Genomic DNA, 17,252 nt, shown 5'->3' with positions numbered 1-17,252 from the left:
GATTAAACTCTTGGCAGCAACTGGAAGTACGTGCCTATGGTTTTGTGTGTATGTGTCCACCTGGGAGAGAGAGGTTGGGAAAGCATTGGAGAAGGATAGAAGGAGAGCTGTTGTAATTGGCCCATTGTAATCAAGAGCAGTTTTGTTGATAACATGCTTACACAAAGTCACACATATGTTTGGAGGATAGAGGAAATAAGTTTGGGATTTTACAGTTATAATTAAAACAATAGTCCTGAAACTTAATTTATGCATCTCCCAGCACAAATTTTATTTCAATAAATTAAAATGGAAATAAATGTAAATTTAAGGAGTTTTGACATAGGTGATCTATAACGATCTCTGACTAATCATAAATGGTGAAAAAGAATTTGTAAGGAAAAAATAATGGGAAGATTACAAATATTGCATATATGGCTAGTTTTATGTGATATTATGATTTTTGTCTCTAGAATTGAATTGCTTTCTTTCCCTAACCAACATTTCATTACAAATCAGCCACATATTTGAAGACACAGTGAATATAGACAATGATTAGATGAAAGTTCAATGACCTTATATAAACTCGATTTTTTAAGTGTACCTTACACCTTATTGGATATATATGCTTAAGTGTTAACACGATGTGATTAATGAGAAAATTCTCCAATGAAAACGTTAAGCTTAAACCAACCTTTGAAAGTTCATTAAATACTCTGTTTAGTTCAGAAAATTAACCAAACAAGTCACAAAAGTGAAGGGATCCGTTTCTTGGTAATTACATTCCATAAAGCCTTCTTTACCTCCTTATTCCTGAGGCTGTAGATGAAAGGATTCAACGTGGGAATCACCACCGTGTAGAACACGGAGGCCACTTTGTCCTGATCCAGGGCGTAGCTGGAACTAGGTCTCAGGTAAGTGTAGATGGAGGTGGCATAGAACAGAATCACAGCGGTCAGGTGGGAGGCACAGGTTGACAGTGCTTTGCGCCTGCCCTCCCCTGAACGCAGACGGAAGATGGAGGAGAGAATGTAGGAGTAGGAGGCGAGGATGACCAGCAGAGCCCCGACCATATTCACACCAGCAAATGCGGAAAAGATGCTCTCATTCAGGTGTGTGTCAGAACACGAGAGCTTAAAAAGTGGAGGGCTGTCACAGAAGAAGTGATGGATGACATTGGAACCGCAGAACGGCAATCTGCTGATGTAGCTCGTGTTCACCATGGAGTTCAATAGTCCTGCTGCGAAAGCCCCTGCTGCCATCTGAAGACAGACTGTTCTGGACATGATCAGGGAGTAAAGGAGTGGGTTGCAAATGGCCACGTAACGGTCATAGGCCATTAGCCCAAAGAGGATGCATTCAGTAGTGCCCAATGCGATAAAGAAGTACATCTGCACAAAGCAGCCAGCAAAGGAGATGGTTTTCTGCTCTGATAATAAACCTACCAGCATCTTTGGGGTGATGGTTGATGAATAGCAAACATCCACAAAGGACAGGTTAGCCAGGAAGAAATACATGGGAGTGTGAAGTCGGGCATCGGTCCTGATTAAGAGGATCATCCCCACATTCCCCCAAACTGTAAGCATGTAAATCACCAAGAAGAGCAGGAAGAGGACAATCTGCAGCTGCATTGTGTCTGCTAATCCCAACAGGATGAACTCAGTCAGCGAAGTGTAATTTTCTCTGGTCATTTGTGACAAATGCAGTTTTTTAAACTTGCAAATATATTCCTCTCCCGTGTTTATAAGAAATAATAGAATCGTTAATGAAGGAATAATAAATCGTTATTCAGACATGGGGAAAGAAACCAGTTTAGGATATTATAACACCAAATACAGTACATAGTAAGAGGAAAATCAGTGGACAAGCGGAAAGAAACTTAAGTTGATTAATCAATTCTCTGTATTGACTCTGGATTGCAGGTTTTCAAATCACTGGTATAAGTCTACAGATTCCACTTCTGTTTCTTCAAATGCACCATATTTTGTTCTATTCTTTCTCTACTGGCCCACATCCAAATTGCAAAGGATACAAATATCCTGGCTGAAGCCTCTCCCATTCTCTGAACAGTACGTGAGTTTAACTCAACTGAACTTCGTTTTCTTCCCAACAACCATTCTGTATATCCTTCAGCTCCAAAATTCATACACTGCCTCCTAGTAATCACTCTTGTACACCCCAAGCAGCAATAGTGACCAAAATTTTGACATCACATTTTTAAGAATGATTTTACAGTGTTTTGAAAGTGAACAAAACAATTGTTCTCCTTCCAAAGTACACTATCAAATTAATGTCATGTAGTAGCAGAGACATCATCTTTCCACCTCAGAGAAGAACAGCTCAAAATCCTTATAATGTCCTTCCCAGTGTCTTACCTGTCTCTATTCTTTTCTTTGGTTTGTCTTAGGGTTTCTAAGTTGGAGCTTAAAAATAAGGAAAAAAATTCATTTTTTAGATGAATGTAAATACAATGGGAACCTGAACTACTTAATGGTAAATATCTGAGACACCTTCTGACTACATGCATGTTACTGCTCTTTTATTTTGTCTTTCTTAAAGAAGATGGGGTAACCATAGTGACTAGATAAAGGTTTTAATTGGTAGTCAATCCTCCAAAGGCGGAAACTCCAGTCTCAAAAGAAAACAAAATGTGATCACATGCAGAAATATGGAATCAAACAATATGGAGGCTTGCATCATACAGTCGTTCCTAGCCTCTATGTCACTACAAAGTCTTCAAAGTGAAAAAAATTAAGTGGCTATTTTATTGCCTGTCTGTATTTTTAGCTTATTCCAACTTGGTTTATAGCCCAATACCAAATTATTATTTTTCCCATTGGTAATGTGCCTGTGTGTATGTGGGTGGGGAGTCTTCTAGTAACCCCAATGATCCTATTATTGAGCAGGTAGATTATTTCTGCATCTAAAGAATAATCTGTAGCATCGTGCAAGATACCACTTAGAAACTTGACCCATACAGATCCCATCATCATGCAATGAAAAACTACCCCCATCTGACACCTACCAAATATACATTTAGTTACTAATGTATGAGACTCAATTAATATTTTAAGAAATGGAAAAACTTAAAATAATTCATAGCTAAGCGACCAGAAATGTGAAGAAAGACATGAGGAGATCAGCACAAAGAGTTATCAAATAAGCAAGAGAAGAAATGTTATGAAGAAAAAAGCTATCAATACTTGAAACATAAAGAATACAAGAATAGGAGGCAGAGCCAAGATTGCGGCGTGAGTAGAGCAGTGGAAATCTCCTCCAAAACCACATATATTTTTGAAAATACAACAAAGACAACTCTTCCTAAAAGAGAGACCAAAAGACACAGGACAACATCCAGATCACATCCACACCTGCGAGAACCCAGAGCCTCGTGAAGGGGGTAAGATACAAGCCCTGGCCTGGAGGGACCCGAGCGCCCCACACCCCAGGGAGAGGGAAACCAGGACGGCTAAATAGCCAGACTTAGCCATCCACACCAGAGTGCAGACACAGTGCATGCATGGGGTCCTGGATACTGGGGAACAAGGATAGTAAGACCTGTGAGTGGGTTCCTGCAGCTGGCGCATTGGGGGCAAAGAAAAGCAAGAGCTTTTTGGAAGTCTTAAAGGGACAGGGACCTCACAACCGGATGGAAGTGTCCTGGGACACTTAGTCCAGCAGCAGGGAATCTGGGAGTCTCTGGGCACTCTAACCTCCTGGGCAGCAGGGAGCACAGAGGCCCCTCATGGAGATAAATAGCCTCCTGGCCATTCGCCCTCCAACGCGGCTCCACCACTTTGGAGCAGCAACCTGAGCCAGGCCACGCCCACAGCAACAGCGGAGATAAACTCCATAGCAGCCGGGTAAGAATCAGAAGGCCCATCTGTGCCAAGCTGCCCAGCACAAGTCACTAGAAGTGGCTGTTCTCCCAGGAGAGGAAGGCCACAAACCAACAAGAAGGGAAGTTCTTCCAGCCGTCACTCATCCCAGCTCTGCAAACTATCTCTATCACCATGAAAAGGCAAAATTTCAGGCAGACCAAGATAACAGAGACAATACCTGAGAAGGAGACAGACCTAACAAGTCTTCCTGAAAAATAATTCAAAATAAAAATCATAAACATACTGATGGAGATGCAGAGAAATATACAAGAGCTAAGGGATGAAGCCGGAGGGAAAATACAGACATCGGGAGGGAGATTACAGATGTCTAGAAGGAGATTACAGAAGTGAAACAAACTGGAAGGATTTATAAGCAGAATGGAAAAGATGCAAGAGGCCATTGATGGAATAGAAACCAGAGAACAGGAACGCATAAAAGGTGACACAGAGAGAGATAAAAGGATCTCCAGAAATGAAACAATATTAAGAGAACTGTGTGACCAATCCAAAAGGAACAATATATGTATTATAGAGATACCGGAAGAATAAGAGAGAGAAAAAGGGATAGAAAGTGTCTTTGAAGAAATAATTGCTGAAAACTTCCCCAAACTGGGAGAGGAAATAATCGAACAGACCACGGAAATACACAGAACCCCCAACAGAAAGGATCCAAGGAGGACAACACCAAGACACATAATAATTAAAATGGCAAAGATCAAGGACAAGGAAAGAGTGTTAAAGGCAGCTAGAGAGAAAAAGGTCACCTATAAAGGAAAACCCATCAGGCTAACATCAGACTTCTCAACAGAAACCCTACAGGCCAGAAGACAATGGCATGATATATTTAATGCAATGAAACAGAAGGGCCTTGAACCAAGGATACTGTATCCAGCACGACTATCATTTAAATATGATAGTGGGATTAAACAATTCCCAGACAAACAAAAGTTGAGGGAATTTGGTTCCCACAAACCAGCTCTACAGGACATCTTACAGGGACTGCTCTAGATGGGAGCACTCCTAGGAAGAACACAGACCAAAACACCCAACATATGAAGAATGGAGGAGGAGGAATAAGAAGGGAGAGAAGAAAAGAATCTCCAAACAGTGTATATAACAGCTCAATAAGTGAGCTAAGTTGGGCTGTAGGATACTAAAGAGGATAACCTTGAACCTTTGGTAACCATGAATTTAAAGCCTGCAATGGCAATAAGTACATACCTTTCAATAGTCACCCTAAATGTTAATGGACTGAAGGCACCAATCAAAAGACACAGAGTAATAGAATGGATAAAAAAGCAAGACCCATCTATATGCTGCTTACAAGAAACTCACCTCAAACCCAAAGACATGTACAAACAAAAAGTCAAGGGATAAAAAAACATATTTCATGCAAACAACAGCGAGAGGAAAGCAGGGGTTGCAGTACTAATATCAGACAAAATAGACTTCAAAACAAAGAAAGTAACAAGAGTCACCGTTAAGAGAAATTAAAGGGGACATGAACAAATGGAAACTTAACCCATGCTTGTGGCTAGGAACAATTAATATCGTCAAAATGGCCATCCTGCCCAAAGCAATATTCAGATTTGATGCAATCCCTATGAAACTACCAGCAACATTCTTCAATGAGCTGGAAAAAATAATTCAAAAATTCATATGGAAACACCAAAGACCCCGAATAGCCAAAGCAATCCTGAGAAAGAAGAATAAAGTGGTGGGGATCTCACTCCCCCACTTCAAGCTCTACTATAAAGCCATAGTAATCAAGACAATTTGGTACTGGCACAAGAGAAGAGCCACAGACCAATGGAACAGACTAGAGAATCCAGACATTAACCCAGACATATATGGTCAATTAATATTTGATAAAGGAGCCATGGACATACAATGGCGAAATGACAGTCTCTTCAACAGATGGTGCTGGCAAAACCGGACAGCTACATGTAGGAGAATGAAACTGGAACATTGTCTAACCCCATATACAAAAGTAAACTCAAAATGGATCAAAGACCTGAATGTAAGTCATGAAACCATTAAACTCTTGGAAGAAAACATAGGCAAAAACCTCTTACACATAAACATGAGTGACCTCTTCTTGAACATATCTCCCGGGCAAGGAAAACAACAGCAAAAATGAGTAAGTGGGACTATATTAAGCTGAAAAGCTTTGTACAGCAAAAGACACCATCAATAGAACAAAAAAGATCCCTACAGTATGGGAGAATATATTTGAAAATGACACATCCGATAAAGGCTTGACGTCCAGAATATATAAAGAGCTCACACGCCTCAACAAACAAAAAACAAATAACCCAATTAAAAAATGGGCAGAGGAACTGAACAGACAGTTCTCCGAAAAAGAAATACAGATGGCCAACAGACACATGAAAAAATGCTCCACATCGCTAATTATCAGAGAAATGCAAATTAAAACTACAATGAGGTATCACCTCAAAACAGTAAGGATGGCTGCCATCCAAAAGACAAACAACAACAAATGTTGGCGAGGCTGTGGAGAAAGGGGAACCCTCCTACACTGCTGGAGGGAATGTAAGTTAGTTCAACCATTGTGGAAAGCAGTATGGAGGTACATCAAAATGCTCAAAACAGACTTACCATTTGACCCAGGAATTGCACTCCTAGGAATTTACCCTAAGAATGCAGCAATCAAGTATGAGAAAGATAAGTGCACTCTTATGTTTATCGCAGCACTATTTACAATAGCCAAGAATTGGAAGCAACCTAAATGTCCATCGATAGATGAATGGATAAAGAAGATGTGGTACATATACACAATGGAATATTATTCAGCCATAAGAAGAAAACAAATCCTACCATTCGCAACAACATGGATGGTGCTAGAAGGTATTATGCTCAGTGAAATAAGGCACGTGGGAAAGAGAAATACCAAATGATTTCACTCATCTCTGGAGTATAAGAATAAAGGAAAAACTGAAGGAACAAAACAGCAGCAGAATCACAGAACCCAAGAATGGACTAACAGGTACCAAAGGGAAAGGGACTGGGGAGGATGGGTGGGTAGGGAGGGATAAGGGGGCTAAGAAGAAAGGGGGTATTATGATTAGCATGCATAATGTGGGGTGTGGGAGAAAGGGGAGAGCTAATGCAACACAGAGAGAACAAGTAGTGATTCTACAACATTTTTCTATGGTGATGGACAGTGATTGTAATGGGATTTGTGGGGGGGACTTGATATAGGGGAGAGAATAGTAAATATAATATTCTTCATGTAATTGTAGATAAATTAAAACCAAAAGAAAGAGTAAGAAAAGGGGGATTACTCCCTGATAGGATAAAACTAACTGCAATGCAACGATTAATGCATACTTTACATATCCTTAATTTTGATCTTTTAAAGGGTGTCAGATTATCAGCTATGGAAGAACATTTTTCTGATGATATTCCTTTCTCTTAAAAAAAAAAGCAGTTCCTGTGTGGTGATCTCCAATGGGTTCTTCACAATGGTATAACGGTCATATCAAAGTGTGGGCAAAGGGTTTGTTTGTGTTTGTACAGAGGACCAAAGCCTAATTTGGTACCCAGAAAACGAATTAAGATACGATATGAAGAAGAATTTCCAACATCAACATCCTCTGGAAGAGTCATTCCAGAAGATGATCATCAAAAAATTTCAACAAAGATCCTGGTGCTGTTGCAGTTGTAGCTGCATTCATCCCACCGGTTCCTGGACTTGCCATTGGAATGAGGAAGGATATATCTAAGCTGGCCTGTGCATACAGTAAAACAACAAATTTGACTGGATCTATACTCTCGGAATTCAACCAAGAATTAGGAGAAGTGCAAGTTGCAGTGCTCCAAAATCTTACAACTACAGACTATTTACTGTTAAAAGAACATATGGGATGTGAACAGTTCCCAGGAATGTGTTGTTTTAATTTGTCTGATTTTTCTCAAACTATTCAAATTCAGTTAGACAATATCCATCATATCATTGATAAGTTTTCACAAATGCCTAGGGTGCCTAATTGGTTTTCTTGGTTTCAGTGGAGATGGCTGGTAATTGTAGGTCTGCTTTAGTTATGTAGCTGTATTCCTATTATGTTAATGTGTGTATGCAATTTAATTAGTAGTTTAAAACCTATACATGGTTATGTTACTCTGCAAGAATATATGTCAAAAAAATGATCAATCTTCCCATGTTTTCTTCCATCTGCTACTTCTATAGCTTTTCTTCTTCCTTCCTAATTACAACCCTTTAGTAGAATTCGTGCCTCATATCAAAAATTACTGAGTATCCTAATTCTTCCAAGTGGTAAAGATACCTCAAGGCAAATGCTGGGCATAGAAGCCACAGGGCATAAATCTGCAAAGAAGTAAAAAGCTAACCTTTTCAAAGAATATTACTTCTCTCTCACTAAGCAACTTTACATTTCCCTGTATGGCCCCGGAAGATGACTGGTTAGCCAGAGACGGTTAAGATTCCTCAAGGGAGGAACAACCTAAGACAGGCACAGTCGCAGGGGGGTCATCAGGTGAGAAATTGGGGATCAACAGAGGTGAGGCTGAGAACCTCATGCCCCGTGTTTTGAGAGAAATCTTCCGCATTCGTGGATGTTTTGTCACCCTTATCTAGCTTGGATTAATACTTAATCTCTAGGCACAAACCTGATCATCTACATTTGCCCTCTTAAAGCACTAAATTATGTTTTCTACCTTTATCTTGCATGTACTTACCACTTCAGCATTTTATTTTAAAAATAATAATAATAATAATAATAAGGGAGAAATGTGGGATTCACATATAAATCAAGTATAAAAATCAAATGAATAATCATATCTGACTTGATTGTTTATAGTTCATAATGCGTGATCAAAGCCAAAAGTTTGTGATATGTCTGCCCTTGCACTGTTCACCATGTAAGAACTTGTTCACCATGTAAGAACTTGTTCATTATGCTTCAGAAGATTGGAGACTGTTGAGAATTAGGCTTGGGGTTGATTAATGAATGTGCATTGAGTCCCCTATACAAAATTTTATTGTTGTTAACAACCATTTGATCAATAAATATGAGAGATGCCCTCTCAGAAAAATATCTATATATAAGAATAAAAAGGGACATCGAATTTATTGAACAGAAGATTGTAATTGAAAATCTTAGAAGAAGTTTCATTCAGGAAGAAGCAGGATGAACTTCATACTTGTCATTGGTTAGATCCTTGGAGTGAACTCTAGGCTCAAGCTCTCCACTGAGGAGGATGAAGGAGCCGTGTTGTCCTTTTTGGGAGCAGTCGTGCCCACTGCTGAATTTCACTGTCCCATTGATTTAATCCATTTGCACATTAGGCTACATGAGCACATTCATTTATTACTTCTCCCCTTGTTTGCATTTTCTCTGCCTGAAACTGGGTGGGAAAGTCAGGTCACCCCAGTTCCAAAGGGTAGTTCTACAAGGAGATTTGACTTAGATTCATGCAAGAAAATGGTTCAGCAATGGAATGGGCAATTCTACTGGGCTTCCATTCATGGCACGTGTTCTATCATGGTTTTCTGGAAATACTTAGGATGATTAAATTTTCAAAACTCAGTTCCTATTGTTTAACAAATTGTGTCTTTGTTTCTTTAGTTTACTAGAGTGTAAATGAGGACCATTTAATATGTTTTGGAAGGGTAAAGGCTTCAATAAATCGAATCAAAAAACTTAAAACATTTTCGTATTAACCAAACATATACCTGGTCAAACATGTATCTTGGAATTGAGTCCTATTAATTTCATGTGACTGCCTTTCACTTAGGAAATACTTAAAGGATGCACAAACATGAAGCTTTTGTATCTCTTTTCCCCTTATTTATGAGGACATCCAAGAAAATCAAGATTAGGCACCACAAACTTATTTTTTTTAATATTGAATTATTTTTGTGAGGTGTTTCCCTTTACAGCATTCTCTTTATGGAGAAGATTTTTTCTCCTGTTTGTTTACTCAGAAAAGTCATATACTGTTCTTTCACTTGCTAATTAAGAATCTGTCTAAGTTATGACAAAAATAGGGATCAGTTACCAGACTATAAGATGGATAACAGTTGACTGAGATAAGATTGATATCATGTATTTACTCAAGGATAAAATATTCTTAGGTGATGATCAACTAACATGTAGCTGGTATATTTACCTCTTGCATATGTGTGATACAGTCCAAAAGTCGGGAATCCCAATTGTTTCTTCTAATCCAGATCCTTAGCATTTGGCTTTCTTGTCTACAAGTACTCCAGATGTTTCAAAGGGAGAAATAAAGTTAATAAATCATTTATTTCTCACAAGCAGTCATCCCATCTCTCTCTTGACAGGCCTGCAGCAGAAGAGGACTCCACCCAAACTCTCTGGTCCAGATAAGCCCTCCACGCCCTTGTAATTACCTGTTGATTTGGAGATGGACACTTCTCTCCATACCTTGGAAATACCTATTGATATGGAGGTGCACTAAAGCCAGGCAAGAGATTCTGGAAATACTGTAATTTTACCCACAGGCCACCCCTTCAGTAATCTTGCCTCACAATCTACACATTCCCCATGTTCCACAATGGCCCCTGGGTTAGAAAACTGGGGCATGAAATCATGATAATCCTTAAATCAGAGGCTTCAGCTTAATTTCCTATGCATATTAAGTCCATAGCTCACCCATTCCACAGGCAGTCAGTAGCTGAACAGGTCAGAGTTCAGAGCAATCATCACACAGCAGCCTCAACACCAGGCGGCTGGTCCAGGCCATAAAATCTGTAAAAGAAAATAACCTTAAGGGCAATAAATACATGTTTTAATGACACCAGCATAGGCAAATCTTGTCCATCAGATAGGATACATGCCAGAGAGTGGTCCTGTGCTAGAACAGTGGCAGGAATGGGGTTTCATCCTGGTCTACTATACCAGACATTCAGCCCTCTCCCTGTGGGAGTTACAGATGGGTCAATATATAGGTCCCAATATATAGGCAAGTACATGCACTGGACATAAAGATAAAACAAACCTTCCCCATAAGATGCTCTTACCTCCCAGATGTCTTGGGCATACGACTGTAATCTTTGGGGGACCCTCTACGGTTACTCCAAGAATACACACAAGGCCCGCTTCCAGGCCTTTTCCCCTGGTGCCAGAAGGGCCAGCCATCACTGGTCCATGTGTTGAAATGTCGAGGGCCACATCCACTCAACAGTGTCTCCAGGGTTTAAAGCAGTTGGGGCTGGCAGCACGATGTTGCTTTGCTGGCCATATCCTGCCTTCAGTAACTCCTCTTTGATTTGCACAAACAGTTGTATAGGAGAGGCAGCAATGTATGTGAGCATATTCACAGGGCTCAAGGCTCCTTTCTGAATGGGCTTCTCATTCAAACTCCACAGCACTGTCCATAAGTGAACTGACCAAACCCATAAACTACTGGTGTCCTACTTCAGGCCAGATTTCAACAAACCATTGTACCTCTCTATCATGCCTGCCCCGGTAGGGTTACCCAATAAGATGCTCTTACCTCCCAGAGATGCTCAGTACATGAAACTTCCACTTCATTCCTAGTTGCTGCACCCATTCTTGTAATGCATGTCCACTAAAGATGTTGCCTTGATTACTCTCAATCACCAGTGGCCAGCCAGAGATTGCAAAGAGATTCTCTAGGCCCCTCTTGGTGTTTTGCTGATCTGCACAAAGTGCAGAAAAAGAAACCAACAGGCCAGTAGCTGTGTCCACACAAGTCATGGCATACCAATATCCTTCCAATATGGACAGAGGCCCAATATAGTCTATCTGCCACCTGAGGAAGGGTATTGGCCCCTTTACTATTGTCCCTTGTTACCACTAAGGTCACTAGAGCATGTATGAATGTCCCTTTTTACAGGAAAGAAGGCAATCTCAGTTTTTCATCACTTGAACATTGGATCACTTGTCTGAGTAGTATGTATGTGATTGGAACTCATGTCTTCAGTTCCTGCAATTGCATTTATTATTTGTGTTGTTACTTTCTCCCAGGATTTTTGAATTTTGGAGAACATATCTGTTTTGAAAATTGTTTTACTTATAAAAGGAAGTATGTTTTATCAGAGTGAAAGCAGAGGCATCTCCTGAACAATGCTTGAGAGGACCTGCAGTTGGATGATTATTTCCAATCTCAAGAGACCAGAAAGGATGCTAATGATCCAGCCTGTGGAAATCTGAGGATCACATCGACACAATGAGCTACAGTTCCCAGAGGAAAGAAACCACACATTGAAGAATCTCTACCTTCAGCAGTAAATCCTCTATGAGAGAAAACCTGGTCTTCTTCACTAGATATTCTGCCTGCTCTGGACTTTGCTTAGTTGTAAGTATGTTTAGGAAATGGGAAGTAGGTTTATTTTCAACTTTCAATAATTCCTAGCTCCCCACACTAAAATAATCTGTTATCAGCTGTATGATTTCAGTATTGGCCAAATGGCCAGAAAACAATTTCCCAACCTGTGGTTTATATTTCCTATAAAGGATTTTTCTCATTTTATGGGAAAAAGGTAATATCTACATAGTACCTATATTCAATATTTGTGTGTGTGTGTGTGTGTGTTGAGTGTGCTTGTCTGTATATTCATGGTGTTATATATTTGGTTTATGTAGTAACTTAAGTTTACTTGAACACTTATGGAAAATTCTTTGAAATAGAATATCTGAGAATTGTATTTTTGAAATATCACAAGGAAAATCCTTTTTTTCTAATCTTGTCTACTAATAGTCTCTTGAAATATATACTAGGTCTGATTTTATCTTTTGATTCCAATAACAATATTTAGAGAATTATTTTCTATTTTACTTGAGTCAGTCACTACATCCTTTCTGTGACAAAATGAGAGCATACACACAGACACTCGATCTCAGAGCTCAAGACTGGCTGTTTTTGGTGTAAGCTGCTAGCTACATCTTCCCATTACAGCTCTAATGAAAATGAATTAAACAGTCTTCAAATCACTGCCTATTATTTTTAAATTAGAATATTTAAGCTATAGTTTTTGGTCTTTCTGTGTGTTGCGGTTGTTGATTTTGTTTTTGAACTTTTTACTTATGATTAATACTTTGTTAAGTTTTACTTTTTGTCTTTGATTTCTTGCTTCTTTTGTTATATAAACCATTTTTAATCCATGCACACTTTAAACTATTAAATTTGTATCATTTTAACTTATAAATCAATGTATATATTTATGAAGTGATAGGATTATGAATTTATAAATGTGATCTATAATATTTCATGTAACATTTATGCATATATTTGCAAATAATATTCTATAATATGAATAATAAATGACATATATTTACATAAAATGTTTTATGATAAATTTATTTATAAATAGTATATCTACATGAGTATATTTTGTCTGTAAAACTTCATGAAAGCATATGGTGATATATTTCACTTTGGATAAACAACTATGTACCTATACTATGGAGAGTCTATTATTTTCAAAACCATGAAACCTTCTGACAGGTATTTGGTTGGATTCCCTGTTTTACCGTAATGAAAAAATGCTTTTAATTTTTTCCCAATATCCTTCAAACCAGCTGTGTCATTGATCACTGATGAGTATAAATCAGATGACTGTGATGGAGTTTCATATTTTTTTAACACCCTAACATTTCAAGCTATTGATCTGAAAGCTGGAAAAAATGAATTTGAGGATGTCATTATGTTATAAAAATGTTATTTTCAATATTTATTTTCCTAAGAAATCACTCACACTGTTAGTGTTCTAAGCAGCCTCTTATTTTATCAGGAAGACAACACTGAATGGTCCCAGAAGCCCTGCTTTTGGAGACAGAATGAATCTGTGTCCCAGTTGTAATTCTGACAGCACGAGAGGAAATGATACCTTGACCCTTGGTGTTACTTTTCTCTATAGATTGTCCTCTGCTGCAAGTTCAATAGATAAAGAGGTTGCTAGAGGCTTGCTGGGACCTTACTGGGGTCCCATTTGGTTTCCTCCCTCCCTCCCTGCTCTCCCGCACACAGTTACTGTTCCTCTGCATCCTGGTGCTGAGACATGTCCACGGGTCTCATGTGTCAGTTCATCGTTACACCCACAGTGTGAGACCTTATGCTAGTTGAACTGGCGGAAACTCTATTTTTAAACTCTTTCTCTATGTGATAAATGGAAAAATCATACACACTCTGTCATATCAGTTCCTTTTCATGGTTTGTTGTAGACAGGCAAAATACATAGTAAAGCAAAGGCAGAGCTATATTGGAACTGAAGCCATGCCAGGTCTGATATACTCAGTAATGTGATGTTCTCTTTCCAGTAAAAAAGCCTTGCAGAAGAAAAAGGTTACCATCAATAAACATACAGAAATGGCCGTTCATCGCCAAAGACTTTTTGCCTTAGTTTCTGTTTGGGTTGAACTTATTTCTAGGTTATGAAATTCCAATTCTATATTATACAATCTAGTTGTATTAACACAAAACAAAAATCCTTTTTATTTTCAACAACTCATTTCTTTCCCTTGGAAACAGCTAGACTTAGATTCACACATACTTCACAAGGCCACTGATCTAAAATATAGACAGAATCTAATTTATAATCTCAGTTGATGAGGGATGAGGTTACACTCATAGAATGAACTTTTTGCTTTCATTTAGCAGTACCTTGAAGGCTGCATCCCAAACTTACCCAAATGCTGACCTTAGTAGACGTCAAGTCCCAAGAGAGCACAACTCATATACCCTTCTTGTGATCTCTGATGCCTAACACAGTGCCTGGCATAGAAGGAATGATTGTTGTGATAAGCCACCAATATGTGTAGCTTGTTACAGTAGCAAAAGGAAGCTAATCAGCCCACTATAGAGTGCCTACTGTCTCTTCCTATTTACTCTCCCCTTCTTTATTTACTTCATAACACTTGTCATGATTGTATATAGTCTCTTAATATGTGTTTGCTTATTTCCCTAATAAAATGTGAGCTTGTTGAAAGCAAGATAAATTTTCTTGTTCACTGTTTTTTCTCTGCCAAGTGTGGCATTTGGCACAGAGTTATAAGTAATATATATGTTAATTACGTATGAAAGTATACATGAATGAATTAGTATCAATATATAACCATGAATATTGTTGAGTTAATATAATAACATGTTCAAAAACAAGTGAAACCAAGGGGCAGCCTACATTTTTCAATGCAGAACATTTCTGATAGGTGTAGTTTTGGTACATCGTACTCACATCTTGCTTCTGTACATCAGGATTTGGGGTTTTAATGCTGACATAAAACAGAGATGCAAAGGTGAAGTTATAAAAAGATGTGAAAGGGAAGGGTTTTCAAGTGAAATTGCACTGTTGTTTTTTGATTTGCCTTAATATTAAATAGTAAACAAACACATTGCTCTACCTCCTTTTTGTAATTCAAGTGTCTTGGGGGACATAGTCATTGATTTCCAACTGGGGAATCAGAGCAGAAGGTGAGACAAAAAGTTCAGATGTTTGATTTGGAAAGGATGGGGGGTTCATATTATGAAAGCATCATGAGTTACCTGGGGGTGTAAAAGTAGGAACAGGTTGGCCATAGGATGAGGATACATTTTTATCACTGGGAGCTACAGTTCATAACTCACATAAACAGGGGGCTTGCATACATCAGAATGGTCAGACGTTTGGTGTAAGGCAAGTCTGGGTTGACTGTCAGTTTAACCAAGTAATTAATACTTTTTTTGATCTGAGGGAATTTTCTTATCCCAGTTATCATGATATACAAACTGAGAAGTGCGGGATAAAATAGTCTCCAGTTCCACAAATTCGAGTCACTATAGATGGATTGCCAAAACTCATATGACCCACTGCTAAAGTTCATTTCCTTTCTTCATCTAACTACAGGGTGAAATTAAATGCTCCATTCTATTACTGTACCAGATCGTGGAAGGAATCCTATTTCGCTTTTTCATCTGAGTGATATCATCCTGTTCTGCGATGAAAGATTGCTATAAGCCTGAATGCCTGGCAGGGTGGAATCATACAGTTGTGAAGGAATTCCTTCTGGTAGGTTTAACTGAAAATCCTAATTTGCAGATCCCTCTCTTTTTGCTCTTCACCCTTATTTATTCCATCACTCTGCTAGGCAATGGGGGGATGATTATCTTGATCAAGTTAAATTCTCAACTTCATACTCCAATGTACTTCTTCCTTAGCAACCTCTCTTTTTGTGATATCTGCTACTCAACTGTATATGCTCCTAAAATGTTGGTCAACTTTTTATCAGAGCAAAGGGTCATCACATTTGTTGGCTGTATTCTACAGAGTTTCCTTTTTGCAGTGTATGTAACCACGGAGTGCATCCTCCTGTCTGTGATGGCTTATGACCGCTATGTGGCGATAGCTAATCCCTTGTTGTATACAGTCATAATGACCCAGAGGATTTGTATTCAGATGATGCTGGCATCTTACTTGGCTGGGCTCATTAACTCTCTGATACACACAGTAGGTTTGCTCAAATTAGACTTCTGTGGTCCTAACATCGGAATCATTTTTTCTGTGATGTTCCCCCTCTTCTGAGGCTGTCTTGCTCTGATGCCCATAACAACGAGATGCTGCTTTTGATATTTTCCACTGTCATTGCAACATTCACTTTCACTGTCGTCATGGCCTCTTACATTCGCATCGCTGCTGCCGTCCAGACAATCCGCTCAGCCGCGGGGAGGTGCAAAGCTTTCTCCACTTGTGCCTCCCACCTGACTGCTGTGACCTTGTTCTACGGGTCTGTGACCTTTAGTTACATCCAGCCAAGTTCTAAGTATTCCCTGGAACAGGAGAAAGTCTCTGCTGTGTTCTATACATTGGTGATCCCCATGCTAAACCCACTGATTTATAGCCTGAGGAATAAGGATGTGAAAGATGCAGCAAAGAGATCACTAGGGTGGAAGACAACCTTTATTTGACTCAATCTTGCATAAGGCTTTGCTTACCTCATATTAACCAGCAAGTAGATAGACTTTCCTTATAACTGCATCACAGGTACAATCATAGAACTCTAATCAAGATACTCCCATGAAATTTGAGAAATGAGTGTTGAATTTGCCATGAAGACTGGAAATCACTCTATTTCACCATTTTTTTAAGGTTGAATAATAAACTTTTTATTTATTTATTTTAATTAAGGTATCATTAATATACAATCTTATGAAGGTTTCACATGAACAACATTGTGGTTTCAACATTAACCTGTATTATCAAGTCCCCCCCACACCCCATTGCAATCACCGTCCATCAGCATAGTAAGATTCACCATCCATTCTTCTCAGATTTAATACTTTCATACTCTCAAGGTGATATAAATTTTTTTTTCTAGCAAATTCTCATGCTAGACTCTGATAAAACTCACTGTGGATTTAAAAGAATCTGATATCATCTCAGCTCAGAAG

General features: G+C 38.8%; 1 protein-coding gene and 1 pseudogene across 1 annotated transcript; one reads left to right on the top strand and one right to left on the bottom strand.

The window, feature by feature from the left end:
- Positions 1 to 725: 725 nt before the first annotated feature.
- LOC130684692 (olfactory receptor 5F1-like) lies at positions 726 to 1,670 on the bottom strand. Its single transcript, XM_057506576.1, has one exon. The coding sequence runs from the start codon at positions 1,668 to 1,670 to the stop codon at positions 726 to 728; it is 945 nt and encodes a 314-aa protein (XP_057362559.1).
- Positions 1,671 to 15,837: 14,167 nt separating this feature from the next.
- On the top strand, positions 15,838 to 16,769 carry LOC130685005 (olfactory receptor 1052-like; annotated as a pseudogene).
- Positions 16,770 to 17,252: the final 483 nt, after the last annotated feature.

This window comes from Manis pentadactyla, chromosome 9 (assembly GCF_030020395.1).
Source record: "Manis pentadactyla isolate mManPen7 chromosome 9, mManPen7.hap1, whole genome shotgun sequence".
Taxonomy (NCBI): domain Eukaryota; kingdom Metazoa; phylum Chordata; class Mammalia; order Pholidota; family Manidae; genus Manis; species Manis pentadactyla.
Note: the sequence above shows the minus strand (reverse complement) of the source record. Positions and strands in the feature narration are given on the sequence as shown.